Consider the following 20,521-nt stretch of genomic DNA (forward strand, 5'->3'; position numbering starts at 1 on the left):
CTCGCCTCACCCGGGGCGGGAAGCCGAGCTGACCGACCGACCCGTTGGGAGTCGCCCACTTGCATCCGCAAGACAAGGCATTCAAAATTTCTGTAAAAAAATGTATTGGCCGTCCTCAGTCTGCCATTCATTACCGACTGGTTCCCATCCGGACCCTTCCTCTGCAACCAGAATCTCTCCGCTTGTGTGAACCGTCCTCTTTTCGACTTGAGTGCCGCCCAGGATTGTCGTGCAGCCCACTCTCATTCGAGCATACGGGAGGCCAGCGCCATACTGTCCCCCTTCTGCGCCCTCTCTCCTTTCACTAGGCCCTTCGGGCGCTACTGGGAATTCCCATCTTCAGCTCCCTCGGCATCACTTCCTTTTCTGACTGTGCACCTAGGGGGCCTACCGGTTCGCGTTGTCGCCCCGAGCCAGCGGTGCTCGCCTGCGCCGGCGGCCTCCGCCTGACAAGAGCGGAGAACGGCGCGCAAGCTTTTCTGCCGACAGATAAGGGTCTGGCGCTCAACTGGAGCCCTGGCGGACGGCGAAACGCACAAGACCCCTCGACTGAAAACTGCACGCAAAGCGGAGGGGCGGAACTGAGCCCACTGAGGGATGTCGCGCCCACAGGCCCTACAGGAACGGCTCAAGAAGGCAGAAACATAGGGGAAACACGAGGATGCACAGGTTCCGACTTGTACCCCATTGACCTGACACTGCCGCCACCGGTGCAGTTCATCTCCTGTCCTAGTGGGACAGGTCGTCTTTTAAGTTTTTCCGCGTATTGAGGGACGGGGCTGCCTTGTTCAACAGGGCAAGGCGGCGCGGAGCGCGTTCCATGGCCTGGCACACGCTTTGCATGACTTGTTGGACGTCCCAGCAACTGTCTCGAGAAATAGCGCATACGCACTGACACGCGAGTGTCGTTGCATGCAGGCGTTCAGCCTCAGCATGCTGCAGAGGCTGTAGGACTTACGGCTGCTCTGCTAGGGCGTACCCGCTCGCATCCGCATTTCGCATCTATGCGGATACACATCTGCATGTCTGCATCTGCGCGATGACCTGCAGCCGCTCGCCCTTGTAGGATGCGCTTATAAGAGGCACCATGAGGGTTGGAGGCGACGGGAGCGGAGCGGAGAACGAGGAGGACGGCGACGACAGGCCGGGGTCGCCCCCGTGGACTGTCGTCATGTCGAAGCGCCGCACGACCCCCCACATAGCGCCTGGAGTTCCCAGCGCCTCGGTACGTCCCTTTTCGTCTGCTCACCGCATGCAGCGAGACCCGCGCAGCCGGCACCCTCGTCGCGGAGGGACGGCGCCACAGAGGCGGAGAGGAGGCTCCGACCGCGACCTGCCTCTGTCGGCGAAGCCGCCCGCCTTTTCTTCTGCGTCGCGCCCAGCTTCCGCTGGCGCGTCGCCTACGTCCGCCGTTCCCCCTGCGCACATAAGGCTCGCCCCTGCGTCTCGGCACAGCGAGCCCGCGGAGGCGGAGCTGCCCCCGCAGCCATCCCGCGCGCGGTCCGTGACGACTCTCGAGATGGCGACCGCGGCGGCGGCGGCGCCCCGACGCCAAGGCGACGCGGAACAATGGCCGGAACTGGGAGTCGAAGTGTCCGTCGCGAACGGGGGCGAGCGCGCGCGGCAGCGCCAGACGTCCAGCTGGGCGACGGTCGTGTCAGGCAGGGGCGGGCCGCCCCAGACGCCGCGACCTTGTCCCCCGCTCGCGGCTGCAGGGCGAGAGGAGGCGCGAGCGCGGCCGGGCGACCTCGCAGGCAGGCAACCGCGCAGACTGACGTCGACTCACGGGACTCTGGCGACTGCGGCTCCGGGCCCAACGGTGAATGGAGCGCATGCACGCCCTGGCTCTGCGCGGACGCCGCCCCTCTGCAGCCACGAAGGCAGCCTCGCTGGAGGAGAGACAGGAGGCGCGGGGGCGCGGAGGGCTGCAGCGGGAGGGAAAGGCGAGCACGGAGACGCGCTGCGCTGCGCAGAAAACTCGCCAGCAGACGGGGCAGAGGAAGAGGCAGCGAGGCCGCGGGCTTCTGGAACGGAGCAGATGCAGCTGGGAGCCAGCCGGCTGAGGCCGACGCGCGGGAGTCATCCCGTCTCGCCGGCTTTAGAAGCGAAAAAGTGGCCGCGGTCGCCGCAGCTCCAGAGCGTCTCGGCGCTCGGCGGGAGCCGAGGCGACGCGAAGACTAGCGGGGCGGCGGCTGCTGTAGACGCGGCTACACGAAGAAGGGAGAAGGATTTCAGCGGCGAGGCGAAGCGTGCACGAGGCGAGGGAACGGTTGTCAAAGAGAAAGAGGGAGATTCTCAGCCGTTCGAAGGAGAGAGGAAGCGACTCGTTGAGGACGTGGCCATGGCGGCAAACGGCCTTGAGCGCCTCGGCGCTGCGGAGGCGCAGGAACGGAAGAGTTTGATGGAAGCCGCCGCCTCGCCAACAGACGCCGGGCTACCGCAAGCTTCGGGTTCCTTTCCCTCTCTGGCCTCGTCTTCGCTCGCTTCTGCACCATGCGCGTCATCGCCGTCGCTGAAAGCGTCAGCTCTGCATCCCGGCAGCTGCGTGAGGCAGATCGCCGACTCCGCGCGGAGAGGCGACGCCACAGAAAGCCCACAGAGGACGAAACCTGCGTCTGGCGCCGCGACGCTGCGGGCGAAGGTGGACGCGGCAACAAAGGGGGGCGCCTCGACGGCCGGCGAGAGAGGCGCAAGTGTCTGCAGTACGCCTCCAGGGGTGCGCACTCCTCAGTATCTCTCCACCCAGCGGCGCTCAGCGACGCCGCGAACGGAGCGCTCGACAGAACAAGAAAGACTCTCGCCGTGTCGAGGGCCGGGTGAGGTCTCGAGCAAGACAGCAACAGAGCAGCAGCTCTCTGGCAGTCCCAGGAGAGCCGGCGAGGCGAGGAACAACGAGGGACGAGGGAGGAGACAGGCGGAGCCCAAGGGACCCGCAGATGAACGAGGCATCACGAAACCAGAGGATGAGCAGGAAGCAACTGCGCGGCGGGTTGCAGCCAAAGAGGTCGTAGCCTCGGCATCCGAGGCGAAGACGGAGAAGAAGGGTCATGACGGCGGAAGCGGCGGAAAGGCAAAACTTGGAGAAGACGTTTCCGCGGAGAACGACTTCGGCAGGCGAGGATCGAATGGCGGTCGGCCGACTGTGGTTTGCCGGTGCGACCCCGGAGACAGTGGAACGCAGGAGCAGCAGGAGGACGAGGTTCGAGCGATGGACGCCATGTATACTCCCGTGAAAGTTCTGCAGTGTGGGTAAGTTGATCCAACTGGAAGTGGCCTCGCCGAGCTTTTTGAGACCGGCGAAGGTCTCGTTCGCGCGAGTCACGACGAAGCACCGCGTAACGTGCCAGCGGCGCTTCTCCTGCCTCTATACGGGTTTCCTACTCGCTTGGCAATTTCTTTTTTTTCCATGTGCGTGAGAAGGAGGCTGCGAAGCAGAAGGAGGGAGGCCGTGTGGGATGGGCAGCCGTAAGTCTTTGCTTCGCTGCGTTGGCTCTCCTCCTGTCGATGGATACGTTCGGTGAATGCAGTTTAATGTCACTGCCTGCGCCTGCATTTTTTCGCCTGTGTTTTTCTCCTACTTTCGTGTGGGCGGTTTTCTCTTTTCGGCACTCTGATTTCTTTGGGGTGTGATCTTCCTCATCTCGAGGGCTGCAGACGAGCCTTTTTGCCCGCGTATGGTGAACTCTTCACTCTCGTCGTGTGCAGCATTGCCTCGCTGGGGTGTTCGCAGGTTCCTGTCGCTGGCCTTTCTTTCGGAGTTGCACGACCCTTTCCTTCACTTCGTTCCCGCGAGCCCACACGCGCCAAGGGCGCCCTCGTCCTACCGCGCGACAGAACACCGTGGCGAAGAGTGCAGCGCGGAGGGCAGCGCGGAGGTTTCAAAGGACAAGAAAGAAGAGGTCGCGCAGGAGCTTCCCGCGGACTTTTGGCGGCGAGCCCGGTCGGCGGCGGCCCAAGGCGGAGGCGCGTCGCGCCTGCTTGTGGCACACTGCCGAGGCCAGACAGAAGGCAAGACCTCCGGGGCGGTCGCGAAGGCGGAGAAGGCGATCTTCAGTCTGCGCAGGTGCGCGTGGGTAGTGGTGCTGAGCCCGACTGCGGGGTGCTTCTTTTCCGCGGTCTCTGCGGGCAGCGAGGAGGAGGACGACGGGGAAGAGGACGGCCTCGACGAGGCGAGGAAACGCGGAGCAGAGAGCCGCACAGATAGCGACACCGGAGAGAAGAAGCGTGAGACGCCATGGCTCGCAAAGGGACGCGCTGACATGCCGTCCTCCTCTCTGTCTCCGCGGCGCTCGACGACACGGTCCTTGCCCACCTCCGACGGCGCCGCCCAGTCCTCGGGCGCCTCAACGCCGCGAGCCGACGCGTCTCTGGGTAAAGGCAAGAACGCCGTGGCTGCTGCACAGCGGCAGTGGCTGGATCCAGTATCGCAGTCCTCGGTGTCGACGAGGGCGGAGTTCCCCTCCACCGACGGCGCCGCGTCTTCGCTCTCCTTTTTTGCCTCGTCGTCTGCGCACGCGGCGTCCAACGCGCCTCTGCCCGCGGCCTCGGCGGACCAGGAAACGGGGAAAGGCGCCGCGGACGCTGAAGCTGCGCCTCCACAGTGCCAGCTGTGCGCGGGCGCGTGTGCAGTTGAGTGCGTTCGCTACCTCTTTCGGGTTCTAGGCGAGTCTCAGCAGGCATTTTTCTTCGCCGTCGTCGACGTGCTTCTCCCGCGAAACTACCCAGCGGTGCCACCCTACGTCGCCGTCGGCCTCTCTCATGCGGTGCCCAGGAAGGAAGTCGAGAAGCTGCTTGCCCAGCTGCAGAAAGAATATGAAGCCTCCAAGTGAGACTCCCGCCCCCGCAACTGCTTACATCTACATGCCGTGCACTCTTCTCACCCGCCCCAAATCCATCGCCCCGTCTCAGATTACCGATTTCGTCCGTCTTGATGTATCTAGCTCCGCCTGATCATCTGTGTGTCTCCTGTGCGCGGACGGCCTGTGTAGCCTCGTGGCAGCCGCCGAGTAGATGCGCGTGCAGATAGGTGTCGACGCAGTTGAGCAGGCTGCAGCAATGCCGCACAAGAGGGACTTTTGCCAGTGAAGTGCCCGCATCTCTTCCTGGATATCTGGGGCGCCGTCTTTGGTCTGCGCCGGGGAAGCGAGTGCGCGACGGGTCGCGTCAGAACGAGACGAGCTCGTCTCCGCTCTCTCGCCATCTCGACGCGCCGACCGGTTCAGCGGTTCGGCGGTTACGCGTCCATCCAGAAATATACTTAAACCTCTACATCCACATCCAGATACTCACGCTTACAGATACTTATATATATATATATATATATATATATCCGTTTTTTTGTATGACGGTTGACGCGTGCCTGCGCATCGCCGCGGTGTGTGGGCTTTGTGTTTTTTGGTCAGAGGCGAGGTTGTTCTGTATCGGCTCTGCCTTCAACTCCAGTCTTTCACGGCGGAGCTCTCCAGCACGTCGTTGTTTAGCAATCTGTGGGAAGAGATGCACTTCATGGAGCGCCAGCGGCGCCACCTGCTTCTGCGCGAGCAGCACAAGAGGCACCAGAGCCTGAAGGCCCGGCAGAGTCTTCTATTGCATCATCCGTTCGGGGCCTTCTCCGGCCTCGCGGCAGATCCGCTCGGCCGCGGCTTCCCGCTTTCCTCGTCCCTCTCTGGCGGCCGCCACGATTTGGGGAGAGGCTCGCTCTCGTCGTCGCTCGCCGCGTTTGGCGGAGACGGCGACGACCTCGTGGACGCCGGGGGTCCTGAAAAGCGCGGCGGTCCCGGGCGCCTCGGCGCCGCGTTGCGTGGAGCCTCGGGCTCGGGCGAAGACCTCGGCGGCGGCGCGGAGCGCGGCGTGCGCGAGCCGCGGCCGGGGGCCTTCGGCACCGGGCGGGACGACGAGCTGCGGGGGCGCGTGACTGGGGGTCCGCCGGAGAAGGAGGCGAGGCAGAGTCGCTTCGGCGCCGGGCGCGCGGCCTTCGATCGCTTCGGCGAGCGACGCGGAGAGAACGCCTTCACCTTCCAGGCAGCGGTCAAGGCGCGCATGCGGCAGGTCCTCGACGACGGCAGACAAGAGTTGTTCGATAAAGTGTACGTCTTCTGCAGGCGCTCACCGAAGGCCGCTCACGCGAGCGCTGCGTCAGCGGCGCCGCGTGTCTGCCGCGCTTGGCGCCAGGGCGCTTGGAGATACGCTGACACTTAGAGACGGCAAGGAGGGCGTCGGCGCCGGGGTCGGACGCCGGATTTCTGGCTGGCGAAGAGCTCAAACTCTGCTAGCTCTCGAGTAGTGCCTCTGTCGCTGCTCAGATTCTGGGGTCGACTCGAGGTCTTCTTTTCTCCGCTTTGTGGCGCAGGCCGTCGCCGCTCTACACCCGGACCATCAGCTGGGCGGACGGCGAAGAGGACGGCGCGTACCAGTGGGAGGACGAGGAGGAAGACGAAGACCTGTCGAGCTTCGAAGAAGACGCTGTGGATATACAGGTTCGTTTGCTCTGCTCCCTGCCGCCCCCCCCACCTTGCGGCGCTTTCGCGGCGCTCGACTGCGCTGGCCTCTCCTCCAGGGCGCGATGCATCCGATTCTGTCGTGCCTCGTTTCTCCGCGCCTGTCGCCTCCTCTGTCTTCCCGCTTCACAGTTCGCCAGGTCTCGCGCGTCTTCTTGAGGGGCGTCGCTGTCCGATACTTCACGATATCTTCCGTTGCCGAGGGCGGGCGGTTTCTGCCATCTCGATCTGTGCGTCCTCCATTTTCCGTGGACGGTTGCAGACCGCGTCTCGAGGGTCTCTTGACTCTGTTGCTTAGACATCGCGTCCTCATTCTCCCTCGTCTCTGTTCGCGCTCTCGCCTCGCGCCTGCTGCGCACTCTTCCCTCACTCCTACGTACCGCAATCCCGTGCGGGCTCCACGGCTCTTTCCGTTGCCTTCTTTGCAGTCATGCTTTTACACATCTTCGCCGTCCCGCTCGCGACGCCTCTCCTCGCGCCGCTGGCTGCCGCAGCTGCGGCGGCCGCGCCCGTCCGGTGCGCCTCCGGCCTCTTTGGCTGCGGAGCCCGCAGAACCCGAGCTAGGTCGGGCGGCGAGTGCAGGCGCGGTGCGGGGGGAGAAAGAGCTCCGCGGCGACGTCGGATCCAGGCCTGCGACGGCGATCCCCGCTCTGCGTGTCAGCGAGCTTTCAGCGACCAACGAACGAGACGACGCGCACGAGGAAGCCGATTCGCGAGACCACAGCTTCGCCTCCGCGAGTGGCGGGGGACGCGACCTGCGCCCCGGCGCCCGACTCGCGCCACCTGGCTCGTGTGGAGGAACGGAGGCGCGCGAGGCCGGCGCCGACAACTCCTGCGTCTACGCGAGCGCGTGGGTCTCCAGCGCGCCGGAGGCGAGAGGCGACACAGATCTTTCGTCGCACTCACTGGAGTCCACCGACCGCGGCGACTCCGCGGGGGTCGGGGGCGCGCCGGGCGAGCGTGCCGGTGGGGCGGCGCGCGAGAGTCGACGCGCAGGCGGCCGCGGAGGGAGTCTGCGCGCGCTGCTGCTAAACTCGCAGAGAACGACGCGATATGAAAGGGACTTCCTGCAGGTCAAGGTGAGGAAGTGCACAGCCGAGTGAAAAGGGACGACCCCGGCGTTAGAGCGGAGAAACCAAAGGGGGGAGGGAGAGGGCGGAGGCGGAAAAACAGAGGTGATGCTTGGAGGGACACAGCGAGAAAACGACACGGGGACGGATAAACGACTCTTTGTACAGATTGATCCGTGGGCAGGGCGGATGCAGATGGCAACTGAGAAGCTTTGCTGTCTTGTGCATTTGCGATTTCTGACGCTCTCGTATTTGTCACTGCGCCTGTCCGGTTGGATACCTCTCTCTATATATATATATTTATATATATATGCATATGTATACAAGTACGCATAATGAGATTCAGGCTACTGCATGCTTAGATGCGTGGACTCATGCCTTGGATCTGCGCGTGCGGCCGTCGCGTGGAGGCTCCGCGGGAGGGTGTGGCTGCACTGACTAGCACGGCTTTCTCTCTGCTTTTTTTCGTGTGTTTTCAGATTCTCGCCACGCGCGAACGCTGCCGCGTGGCGCTGGTCTACCACATCATCGACAAGCACAAGTACATCGTGAAGCAGGTCTTCGTGCCGTGCTTTTCGTCGTCTTCGGGGGCTTTCCTTTCCCTGTCGCGCGCGGCGAACCCGCAGACCTCGCAAGTCGCCGAGGGCAGCAGACTGCGGAAGCAGCCCAAAGGCCTCGAACTCGTCGACAGGTCTCTGCAACAAGTCACGCTCCTCTGCGCGCTCCAACACCCTGTAAGCGCACAGAACTGCGACGACGCACAGGCAGATACACAACCCGCTGTCTACACCAAAGAGACGTGACCGCATGCAGGCGCCGATCTCAACTGCCACCCCAGAGCGGTGACGTCTCGCAGTTCCTCAGGGTTCGCGGCGCGTAAACGCTTGGACGCGCCTTCGTTTGCGCGCACATGCCGAGAGGAGACTGCGGAGTTATGCTCTATCCGTAGTTCCGCGCATTCGCGCGAGCGAGGTTAAGAGGTCACACGACTCAAGGCGACAGGCTTCGCTTTCCTGCGCTCGGTAAACAGCCAGGCGCCGTCCTGCATGCGCGCGCTTGTTCATGGGACGCACTCATATTTCTGCATGGTCTCCGCGATAAAGGAATCGATTCTGAAGGCAGACACAGCGTCGCACCTGCCGCACGCCGACGAGGCGTCAGGATCGAGGCCTGCCTGGCGGTCAATCCTGAAGCCACGTGTGTGTGTGTGTGTCTAACGAGCTGCATCGCACTGAGTCTGCGATCACTCTGTGCCCCTGCTGCAGAGTCGTTCTGTTTTTTGCGTGAGTTTCATCGCCGCTGTGCTGCTCTCCGCTTCTGCGTTTCAGTACATCATGCGCTACCATCAAGCGTGGACGCAGTACCACACGTCGTCCTCCCTTCCGCCGCTGGTCAGAGTGAGCGGCGGAGACTCTTCGGGCGCCTCGCGGGCACGAACAGGCTCCACTGAGGGGTGCCCGCGGGCAGACGCTTCCGGCGGCGGCGACGAGCCGTTCATCGGCGTCTACATCCAAATGGAATTCTGCGAACGCAGTCTCGAGGACGAACTAGAAAAGCGCACAGTTCTGCACTGGGACTCACAGCAAATATGGACGCTCTTCAGACAGGTAGGCGACAAGCAGCCTTCCCTGTCTGGACTTAAATGCTCGTCTGCCTTGTTTTCAACTTACTTTTTGAACGCGTTGGAGTCCTCCTCTGTCCCTCGCCGTAGGCTGCGGAGTCGCGTGCCTGTGTCTCTATCCGCCTGTCTGTGCTTTCCGTTGGGAAGATGTTCTCCGTCTCTCCTCATGCCTTCGTTCTTGATAGGGTCTCGCCTTCAGCTCATCATATATATATAATCTTTATCATCCTTCGTCAAAATTCTGAAGAGGCAGTTTCCCTGGGGCGGTAGTCTCCTAAAGGGCCTCTTGCCTCTTTGGCCCAATCGTCCTTCGGCCGCGGTTGCGGCCTGCAGTGAGGCGTCGTGGCGTTTCCTCTGTCGTATTCTTGCGCCTCGCATTCTGTCTTATTGCTTTGCAGACACTGGAGGCGCTGGTGTACATACACCGCAACCGCGTGTGCCATTTGTCGCTGAAGCCGTCGAACGTTTTCCTCGAGCCTGACGCCTACGGCTACAACGTAAAGGTAGGGGAATGGCCTCTTGCTTTGTCGCTTCTTGATGGAGGCAGTGTGTGTCTGGTAGCGTGCAATGCTTCCTGTCGGTTCCCAGTTTGTCTTTCGCTCGCGTTTTTTTTTTTTCATCGGGGGCCTCGTCCGCGGAGCGTCCCTCCAGGTTTCGCGGTCTTTCAGCCTCCATGCGCCTCGGCGGCCCCGGCCTCCCCGGCGTTCAAGCTGCCATTCGTGAGCCGCGTCTCCTGTTTCTCTCTCTTTCTGGGCGACGATCACCTGACCGTCTTGGTGGAAGAGGTTTTGTTTTGTATTGCATGCGTGTGCTTGCGTTACGCGATTTCTCTTCATTATCTTCACATAGTGAGCATCTTTAGAGTCAAACGCTTGGCACCGCCCTCCTGTTGCCCAGCTGCGAGTCTCTCTGTTTGGTCTTTCCGGCGTCGCCTGCGAGGCCTGTTTCCACGTCGCGTCTGTCTGATGTCGGTCCTGTCGCAGCTTGGGGACTTTGGCGTGACATCGTTGATCGGGGTGGCTCACAACACAGACACGCTGTTTTCGCGTCTCTACGCCGCCCCCGAAGTCCTCGCGGCGATGGAAAAAAGCGGCCGAGGCGCTCCGTTCGCGATCCGAGATGCGGACAAAGCAGACATGTATTCACTGGGGTAAGACAAGAGGCCTGCAGTCCTCTGCAGGCAGCATGTAGCGGGGAAGGGCATCTTGTCTCTCGCCTGCCAGGCGTTGCGCCATGAGCAGAGACCCCTGTAAGGTGGGGATGGTGTGCGGCTTATTGAAAACGCGGCTCGTTTTCGCTTCGCCGAACGCTCTGAGGCCGCACGAGGGATGCGCAGCGCGTCGTGCATGCGTCGTCGGGACTCTTCCGCCTCCGCTTCTTTTCCTCCTCGTTCTGTTCACTCCGCCCGGAGTTTCGGTTCCCCACCGCATCTCGCGCCCTCCACCGACGCGCTGAGGGCTGCCAGTTTTCCAGAGAGTTCCACGCTGTCATTGAATCGAGATTGCCCGCTCTTGGTCTTCGCCCTGCGAGACCGCCGCTCAGTCGCATGCGCGTTTTTGCTGCGTTGTGTGCAGCGTGCTGTTCGCGGAGATGTGGGCGCGGCACGAAATGTTCGGGCGCGCATGCAGCCGCGCAGAGTTCCTCACGGCGCTAGTCAAGGATCGCGACTTGAAGCAGCTTAAGGTGCCGTCACCCGCCGCGAAGATCATCAAGTGAGGAACAGAGAACCCCCCCCCTCCCCTGCATACGCGGCAGGAGTGAAGCGAAGAGAGGCCAACGAACAAAGGAGGTAGTGAGCGATAGGCATCCGGATTTGCCTCGCTTGGCCAGACTCCCCCGTTCTACCCGTTTGACAACGTGGCTCATGACTCGGCAGCGACATATGTTGGAGGTCTTACAGAAGCAAATGAGATACGGCGCGAGTTTCGCCGGCGGCGCGTGTTGCGTGTGTTTGTGGAGTGAACGGTGGGCGTCTTTGCCTTCCTCGCGGCGAGCGCTTTGGCTTCAGAAGAGGCTCCGCCATCCCCTTCGTCATCAGCCGTTCACCTTTTTGATCTCTTTTTTTTAAGCAGCTCCGTGAGGACCGTTCTGCCTCAGTTTTCTCGCTGGCGTGACGTGTTTCGGTGTCTTCGCGATTTTTGCTTTTTTTCTTCAGGCTCCTGCTCTCGCCCAATCCCGCGGATCGTCCCTCGTCGATGTCGCTTCTGCAGTCGTCTCTGCTGCCGCCTGCGGTTGAGGAAGAGTTGTTCAAAGCCTTTCTGCTTCGCCTCCGCACGCAGCTTCACCGCCGCGCATCGGTCGCAGTTGTGCCGCGCGCGCCGTCGCCCTGCGTCTCCGCGGGAAAGAAGAAAACCGAGGCCGGGTCGCGGAAGAAAGCTCCAGACAGGTCGCCGAGGTCTTCCGCGTCGCCCGGAGCCTTCTGCGGCGATCCCGAGAGCGCTCACGCGCAGGGCGGCTCCAGCCGAAGCGCCGCCGTTGGCCTTGCGACGGAAGTCCTCAAAATCTTCTTCCGCAGGCAGTTCGACGCCGCTTCAGCTGCGCTCCTCTTAAACGACTTCCTCGTAAGGCAGCGTTTCAAAGCGGGGCTCGCTCGCTTCTCCTCTCTCTCTGAATGGGTAACAAGATGAATTCGTGTCTCTATATTTAGGTGTAGATCTCCGATTCGAGGACGCCTGGGATTCTGGCTGGCGCCTTCAACGCCATCCCGTGTGAACTAGAAAGATTTTTTCCTGTGTCTCGCTGTTCCCAAACATCTACATCTCTGTGTTTGTATCGGTACACTTGTATGTGTATAGATGCGATTATTTGCCTATCTACTGGAAGGAGCGGAGCCGCTTTCCGGCGACGTGTGACGCTGTCGCCTGCGCAGCACTCACGCCACTTAACTCTCAAATCTCGGTTGCCGGTCTGTCTGTTCATCCACCGTTTTATCGAGATTGTGAATTTCTTCTGAGGGAGAAGAAGGCCAGGGGAATGCAGGCGACGCGGCTAGAGTCAATGCACCATTCGGCAAGCGATTTGATGCAGATGTCTTTCCACGAACGGTTAGCCAAATGTGTGCCTCTTGTTGCGTGTTTGCCTCAAGACAGGAGGTTTAGGGTCACTAGACTCTCATGCGTGGATCTGAAGCTCCTGTCGCGGCGCGTTGACCTGTCGGGGGCGCCCGCAGTCCAATTCGCTCCAGTTTCATTTCTTTTCCTTTTTCTGGTTTCTGTTGGCGCTGCAGCGGCGCTCTAGCACCGCGCCTGAGCACGACGCGCGCGTGTTGGTGCAGCAGACGCTCGCTGAATACTTTGCGCGCTGCGGCGGAGACCAGGTTCAAGTTCCGCTCCTCGTGCCGCTCACGAAGAGCCTGGCGGACTGCGAAGAGGCCATGAAGCAAACCCGTGAGACACAAATTCTGAACCAGGGGCGGGGGGGATCTCGCTTGCGTGCGCACGTTCTCGCGGGTGTCCGGTCCTCCCTGCGGGTTTCGTGCGGCGCGGGCGGAATAGAGCTGCGCTGCGCAGCCGGGCGTCGCCTGCGACTGAGGCGCGGTGAACCACTTGCTGGAAGCACGTTTGCATGCACGAAGGACGTGGCTTGCGTGTGGCTAGCCCCGCTCTGCGACAGCGTGCCCGCGCCGCTCGAGCCCGCGGCGCACGTCGCATCACGGTTGGAGAGTGGGTGTCAGGGCTGTGGAGATTCCTGCACGAGCGCGGCGTTTGCGTTTGTGTGTCCTGGTTGCGTGCAGCGACGCACGCGTCGAGTCGCCACTCGGAGTCCCTGTCGCTGCTGGACGAGCGCAACGTGCTCCTCACGCTGCCGCGTTTTTTCTCTTCTGCCCTGGCGGTCTGCGGCGCTTTGGGTGCGTTCCCCTGCTCGCTGCACTCCGCCTCGGTGGCGGCCTCGCCCGACGCAGCGCTGCAGCAGCTGCTCCTGCAGACTCCGTTCGCGGCCTCGTCGGCGTCTCGGGGCTCGCTGGCTGCCGCGCCTCTCTCGCCTTGCCCCTTCTGTGGGACGCCGTCGCCTTCGCGCGCGGCTGCGCCTGCGCCTGGGCCTGCGCCCTGGGCTGGCGCCTCGCTCTCTGCGTCCTTCGCGCATGCGACGCTGCTCGCCGCGCCCTCGCCGCTCGGCTCTGCGGACGGCAGAAGCGGAGAAGACAGCGAACGCGGAGGGCGAGAGCGACCCGAAGACCTCGAGCTCGCGCTCCAGGGCAAGGAGTACCGGCGCTTCGCCATCGGGCACTGCTACACCGCGCCGGCGGTAAGGCGCTGGCTGCCGCCGACACGAAGCGCGTTTCCGCCTGCATGCCAGGCCGCAGACAACTACGAGAACTGTCGACCGGCGGGGGGATGCGTTTCGTGTCGCCTGACTGTGCTTCTTGCCTCGTGGGCGCGCGTTCCGTCGTCACCGCCCTCGAGTCCTGCCCTCACGTGTTTTTCTTCTTCGCGTGAGAGAGTCAGGGCAACTCACGCACGCAGCTGCTTCAGCTCCAGCGGCGGTTGACTGGAGGTGGCGGCGTTCCTGTGTCCATTTGCCGTTAATCTCGCCTCTAGTTCTTTCTAATTTTCCCACGTACGCCAGAGCGACTTGTTCCGTCTGTCTCCTCGTCGCTTGTGGCGGCGTGGCTGCCGGTCCTTCTCCCTTTTTCTCATTTTCTCTCCGACCCTCCTCCGCTCTTTTCGCAGGTCTCCTTCCTGGCGAGCTACGGGCACCCGGTGCCGAGTGTCTCAGCCTGCTTCCAGATTCTCTTTCCCTTATCACCTCCGGCTGCATCAGCATCGGGGTCGTCGCTGGGGTCGCCCAGTGCGTCGCCCGACAGCCTGAGGTACTTGAAGTCCTCTTCTTCCTCCTCAGTCGCGGCCCCAGAGGAGGCGAGCCGCAGCCTCACGTCGGCGACGGTCTCGTCTGCGCTGGTGCTCGCGCCTGAAGCGCAGAGGACGGCGCTGCTGGAGGCCGAGGCGCTGTCGGTCTGCAGCGGCGCCCTGCGAAAAACTGAATGTGCGCTCGCGCTGAACCTCGGCTGGCGAGTGTCCTGGACTCTCGGCAAGCTCCTCTCCGCCGTCCTTCGGTAGGTCAAGCGGCAGCGCAGCTGACTTGATCCGCGTTTTCTTTTATTCACTCGCCTACATCTCCTGCGTCTTTATCACCTACGTGTGCGCACACGGGGGGGAGCCACGGCAGCGGCACATGCAGTCCAGGCCGATCGAGAGGTCATCTCATGCGCCTGTAACGAGCGGTGACGTCCCGTCTCATGTAGTCACATATGTTGGTTTCTATGTGTATTTATACATATACATATATATATATATATATATATATATATATATATATATGTATGCATGAATGCATGGATTCGATGGTGAGTGTGGCGCTGCATGGCCAGGTAGGGTTTCGGCTCGATGCATGCGGCCGAGAGCGCGATGCGCCTTGCATCCTTCTTGCCGGTCTGCAGCATGAATTGCATTCTTCTCTCGCTACAGGAAATATATATTATATGTAAAGCTATATATAAATATATATGTATATAGTCATCTAGCAGACGAGGCGTCGTGGATGCTGAGTCGTCTGCATTATATGTGTATACTGCGAAGCGCATTCGCATTGGAGCTTTTGCGTCAAGTCTCGCGCGAGTTTGGCGGCGATTCCGCCAGCTGTGAGGTATGTGAGTGTCGGCCATGGCGTCAGGATTGCGGCGAGTTCGACTTTTTTCCTTCAGTGAATTGTTTTTCGTTCCGCTGTCTGACCTGCCGAGTGCGATGGCCGTGATGCGGCACGTCTGCCCTTTGGAGACTGGCGAGATCCCAGACGCCGCCCTGCAAAGCGCGATAGAGAGAATCATCGAGGTATCTCATTACAGGAAACCAGAAAAAACGCCTCACTGACTTATCTGCTGGCTGTGTATCTATCGGAATCCACAGAAATAGATGTATATATTCCTAGATATAAACTGTACATCTGTATTCATTTTTGGATTCATTTGTATATATATGTACGTGGCAGTGCTTCGATTGAGTCAAATTTTTGAGTGGAAACTGAATCGAGCCTGAGAGGCTAAGGCTGGACTCCAGGCCGACGGCTCAGCTTTCGTGCTCAGGATATCGAGTCGTCACGAAAGTCGAGATATCACGCGCTTCAGTGTCTCTCTCCAGAAGAGTCTGCGAGAGCGTGTAGCGCCGTGTCTCTTCAATTTGCTTCCCTGTGTCGTGTGTCCCCCCCCCCCCCGCCCCCCCCAGCTCTTTCGGAATGGCGCCGGCTGCTATACTCACTCTTTGTCCCTTCTGTCCTTTGTGTCGCACACACCTCTTCCCAGTCTGCTGGTTGTCTGGATTTCCATTGTGTGCGCTGAGTTTGGTTTTCGTCTGGTTTTCGTCTGTTTTTTTTCCTTTCAGCACCACTCCGTTCTGCCGTTTGCGCATCGCGCGTGGTTCGCCGAGAAGCTGAAGCGCGTTGTGGACAGCGCGGGAGGGTCCGTCTCCCTTGTAGTGGAGCGGCTGTTCGCCGTCTTCCGCGATGTCACGTCTCGCATGCGCGGCGACCGCGTCCTCTCGCGTCTGTTTCGTCTCCTCGCCCACCGGCCCCTGGCGCCGCGCTCGCTGCTTCTGCAGCTGCTGTCCTCCTCGGCGGCCGTCGCCAGCTGCAGCCGCGAGCGAAGCAGACGCCGCTTGGCGCGCGACGACGCAGCCGAGAGCGGCGGCGCGAGCTGCGCGGCGGAAGAAACGGGCGATGAAGACGGCAGCCAAACCGACGAGGAGCAACTGCCTGTGACCTTCCTCTCAGGCGAGCTGGGGAAGGTGCTCGTTAGAGCGCTCTACATCGAGCGCTGCTTGCAGCGAGCCGGCGAAGACACGAGCCGCTTTTTCTTCTGCGTCTTCTTCCCCGGCGTCTTTGCTCCATACGACCCCGCGGTAAGGGATGGCCGCGCCGCGAGTGAAGCGAGAAAATAAAGTTACCCTGTCCTCCGTTCAAAGCAGGCATTAGGCACAATAAGATCATAGTCAGGCTGTGTACCGTCACTATCGCCTCATCCGTAGCTACAGTCTCTCTGCAGACGATCTCCGATCCAGAACTAGCGGGCCTTTAGCCAAAGAGAGGGAGGGAGAGTGAGGGACAGTTGGCGAGGGGCGATGACCGACGTGTCGGAAGGGGATTGAAGAAGGGGTAAAGTCGCGCGAAGAGAGCCGCGAGGACAACAGCACCTCAGAGGCAGGGTTGCCCGCAGAACTTTGGTCAGAGATGTAAAGACAGAACTCGGTGATTCTGTGTATCCAACTCATAGGACATGCTCCCCAGAAAGAGCTGCTTTAGCTTTATGATATCAACGTGTCAATGAAATATCAGCAACGATGAAACCTTGGTTAGCGTAACAAAAAGAAGGTCAAGCTCCTTTAGGAAGTGGACCGCCTGGAGGGACACGCGGGAGTGTTTCTGATTCTTCTTTCTGTCTCAGCGCCTCATTTTCCAAGCCTCCGTCGGGGCGTCGCCCCTCGAGGCGGCTCCTGCGCCGGGTTTGCCCGTGGGCGATGGCGGGTACTTGTTGCCTTGGGGTGGTCGCGGGCACGAGTGTCGCGCGGGGCGTGCGGCGCGCTCGGCAGCCTCGTGTTCGTCTGCGCCGCTTTCCCCCGCTTCTTCGTGGAGCGTCTGGGCGGCGCCTCCGAAGCGACGCGGCGACGACGCGGCGCTCACTTGCGGCGCGGCGCCCGCCTCCCCCCCCTCGGCGTCCACACACTCAGCTTCGAGTTGGCAGTCGAGCGCGTCTTCTCCTTCGCGTCGGTCATCCGTTACTTGCGCAGCAATCCGTCGCTCTGCGAGCTCAGCTCCCACGCGCCGCTGCCGGCCTTCTCTCTCCACCTCGGCGCCGCGGCGGAGGTAGATGCCGGTGCCTGGCGCCTCGCAGCGGGCCTTGTGAAGGCCGGCGCTGCCGCAGACGAGGCGCGCAGAGAAGAAGAAAAACAAGAGGACACCACGCTGCCGGAGGTCGTCGTCACCGTGCAGAGCGGCAAGCAGCTGCCGCTGGGCTTCTCCCTGGTAGCCAAGCTCCTCAGACGAGGCGTGCGGGTAAGTCAATCGGCGTCACTAGCCCCCGCGAGGTGGAGCGAGCAGGCTATTTATCTACGCCCCTGTTCAGTCTACGGCTTTAGGCAACAAGCAGCTGAGTAGCTTAGCTGATCAAGGATTTGCAGCAGTTGTATTTCCGACTAAGCGGTCGACGTGTCCCTGCGCACCGCCGGTGCGGCGTCATAACTCTTCCGTGGAGTCCGGGGCTGCCTCAGTGCCTCAATTTGATTTCCTTTGCAAAAATCTCGAGACGTCGCCAATGTGGCGACGCTCAGTCTGTCGAGGTGACAAAGTCCCTTGAGGACAGAAAATCTGCGAAAGAAAGCCAACGGTGTCTGGCGAATTCCTCTCCCCTAGCAATGCTTTAGGGCGTGCGAAGGCGAACTGGGCAGCGGGAGCGTCGCGCCTGGCGCCGCGTTCGGCCGATGCACATGCGATACGCCGATGCGTTCTCGATGATTTTCGCTCGCTACTTTCTTCTCAAGTCGGTTTTTTCGCCGCTTCGTCACCGAGTCTGCGGTTGCTTTCTGCGGCGTCCTCGGTCTCCACGCGGCCCTACCGACCCGCTGCCTTCCTGTCGCCGGCGCGTGGATTCCCTCGCGCGCGGCGACGCTGATTCTGACTCCGCGCCGCCACTCCCACCGCGTGCTACGCAGACGAGCTCCGCGTTCGTGCGATGAGGTCACAAAAGTGGTGTGGTTTCGTTCCATCTGTTTTTTAGGCGATCTTCGGTTCCAGCAGTGGCTCGTGTTCTCGTGGGAGGCTACGCGGCCGTCGTCAGGTTGTCAGTTGTCTACTGCCCCCCCCGCCCTCCAGCGTGTGTGCTGCGCTTTCTGCTGATTCGTTCTTTTCTGTCTCATGTTGAGAATCCCTCTCCTGGTCGTTGTGTGTCTTCTTCGCGCATGCAGGCGGAGCTGCGCGTGACGCCGGTAGTGGAGACGTCATATTTTCAGCGGCTGCTTCGGCGGTCGCGGCGGATTCTGTACCAAGCTCAGATTCAGCACCACCGGTCTTCGGCCTCGCATCCGAGCGTCGCTGCGGCCGCCTCGCACTCGACTGCGGGCGCGCACGACCCTCTGGCGGCTGCAGGCGCGCGCTACGGACTCGCTGCCTCCGCCTCGCCGCACCACGACACAGGCGGCCGCGAGCACCTCCCGCCGTTTTCTTCGTCCTCGGCGTCGCTGCTGGCGCCGCCGGCGTCGTCGCTGGGGCCCTCGGAGCCCGGCGGGCTGCACAGCGCGTTCACAGGGCTGGGCAAGGAGGACGCGCACTTTGCCTCGCTCCTCGCGAACGCCGGCGGCTCTTCCGCCTCCTCCGCCTCCTCCGCTTCGCTGCACGTCGCGCCGGCGGCCTCGAGCTCTATGTCACCATTCTTCGCTACTTCCGCCTTCGCTGCGACGCCCTGCGTGGCGACGCAGGCCGCCTATGTCATCGAGGAGCTGCACGCCGAGGACGCGCGGGGAGGCGATCGCGTCTGCGCGTCCTCGCTCCTCTTCGGCGAGCGGAAAAAGCGAAAGGTGTTTGACGAGAATGCGGCCGTTCAGCTGCTCTGCACTGCCCTAGTGGAGGGCTACAACGGCACAGGCGAGAAGGGCTTGAGCGGCAAGAAAGCTAAGCAAAAAGGAAACGCCGCGGCCGCCGCCGGCGAGCGCGGAGGCGCGGACGCAGAGCCTGGCGGCCGGGCGCAGCGCAGCGCCAGGGACCGCCGCTGGGAGAAAGACGGGGAGAAAGCCGAGAGAAAAAGATGACACGCGGCGGCTGCTCAGGGCGTGAAAGAACGGAGGACAAAAGAGGCGAACGCAGTCCGAAACGCAAACGCGTAGCGGCGGACGGGAGAGGGTGACGCCGCGGCGTTTCGAAACCCAGAAGAAGCAAAGGAGAGGCGGAAAATGGGGGGAGGCAAGAGGAACGAGCTAGGGATTGCAGACTGCAGAAAGGCGCTACGCGCCAGAATACGCGCACACACGTGGCGACTGGGCGGAGAGAAAAGAGGGGATGAGGCACACGCCGAGAGACATCCACGTTTACCTCGAGAGATGATCCATTTCGCATGCTTTCCTCAAGAGGCGAGCGACTCGAGCGGAGGACGTCAGGAAGAAGGGGCGACTGTGTGGACGCGGAAGTCCATGCAGTCAAGCGGCGCGCGTTTCAGGGTACCTGAGGAAGTTTTTAAGTTGTTCGTTTGTCTGTCTCCTTGGCTGGTGTTTGTGATTGCGACACGTTTTCGCTCGACGAGATGCATCAGGACCCGTTTCGTGGAGGCGAAGGATTCACACGGCGGGAACCCGACTCGTGCAATTCGTGTGAGTCTCCTGTTTTCTGCGTTCCATTGTCTTTTCTATCCCTGTAATATGCCGACGACCTGACTTCTTCAAACCCTGTTAAGCGCGTTTCTGTCTTTCTGCCTGCGCCGGCCGCGTGGCTGCCAGGCGCCTCCGGTGCTGATATTTTTTTTTCTTTTTTTTTGTGCAGAACGGCGCCACGCCCGCCCTCGCCGTTCGCGGCAGCGCCTGCGGCCGGGTCCTTTTCAGGACAAGCTGCTTTCTGCGCGTCGTGCGACGCCTCGCTCTTCGGGCCGCTCGCGGCATCGCGCGGATCTCTGCCCCGCTGAGGCCGCCACGAACCAGGGAGGACTGTCGACTCCCCTCGCGCGAACTCCTGAGTGAGAGGAGACCGCTGCTGTCGCTCTTGCCTCAGGTCTGCTTTCTGTGGAGTCTCTCTCTGACTCGGCCTCTGCGCAGAAGCAGACGCGCGAAGCCGCCCTCACGCACCTTCGTGCTCGCGGGGTGTCGAAGGAGTTCAGCGTCTAGAAGATAACTCAGCTTTTGCGGTGTGGAATTCCTTCACGCGAGGGAAGCTGCGCGACACGTGGAGAGAAGACGCTGCTATTCCTCTTTTTTCGAAGCTTAAAGAAAACGAAAACTACCGTGTAGGCGGGCAGCTCGCGTGCAGTGTGTCGGGCGGGGGGCTCGCGCCATAAAAGCATACCTCTCAGAAAACCTACAAACATGCTCTGAATCTCCGTGAGCCTCGCGAGAAGCGACCGTTTTCAAGACAAGTGCGAAGCCGAGTCTCTCCTTTCGTAAAGGTTCTCAGGTCACGCACCAGCAAAGTGCACACAGACGACTAAAAAAAGCGTCTCGGCGTCGCCGCGACCTTTTTCAGGGCTCTCGAGAGTTCTCTCGCGCCCACGCGTGGACTCCGCGCCGCAGGCGGGGAAAAGGCTGTGCGATGCGCTGAGCGGACTCTTCCGATTTCGCTGGAAAACCGCGGGAGCGTGCAGAGCACAGGAA

At 61.6% G+C, this 20,521-nt stretch overlaps 1 protein-coding gene across 1 annotated transcript; it reads left to right on the forward strand.

Annotated features, from left to right (window-relative positions):
* Nucleotides 1-1,087: 1,087 nt before the first annotated feature.
* Nucleotides 1,088-18,976, forward strand: BESB_044240 (uncharacterized protein; the record flags this gene model as incomplete). Its single annotated transcript, XM_029362875.1, has 20 exons — nt 1,088-3,249; nt 3,731-4,825; nt 5,403-6,086; nt 6,350-6,476; nt 6,926-7,576; nt 8,047-8,301; nt 8,896-9,174; nt 9,587-9,691; nt 10,172-10,338; nt 10,763-10,900; nt 11,344-11,592; nt 11,626-11,749; nt 12,415-12,574; nt 12,922-13,433; nt 13,859-14,241; nt 14,890-15,016; nt 15,563-16,078; nt 16,621-16,700; nt 16,766-17,228; nt 18,137-18,976. 20 exons carry the CDS (start codon nt 1,088-1,090, stop codon nt 18,974-18,976), a joined length of 9,117 nt encoding a protein of 3,038 aa, XP_029220241.1.
* Between the last annotated feature and the right edge of the window lie 1,545 nt (nt 18,977-20,521).

This window comes from Besnoitia besnoiti, chromosome III (assembly GCF_002563875.1).
Source record: "Besnoitia besnoiti strain Bb-Ger1 chromosome III, whole genome shotgun sequence".
In the NCBI taxonomy this organism is placed as follows: Eukaryota; Apicomplexa; class Conoidasida; order Eucoccidiorida; family Sarcocystidae; genus Besnoitia; species Besnoitia besnoiti.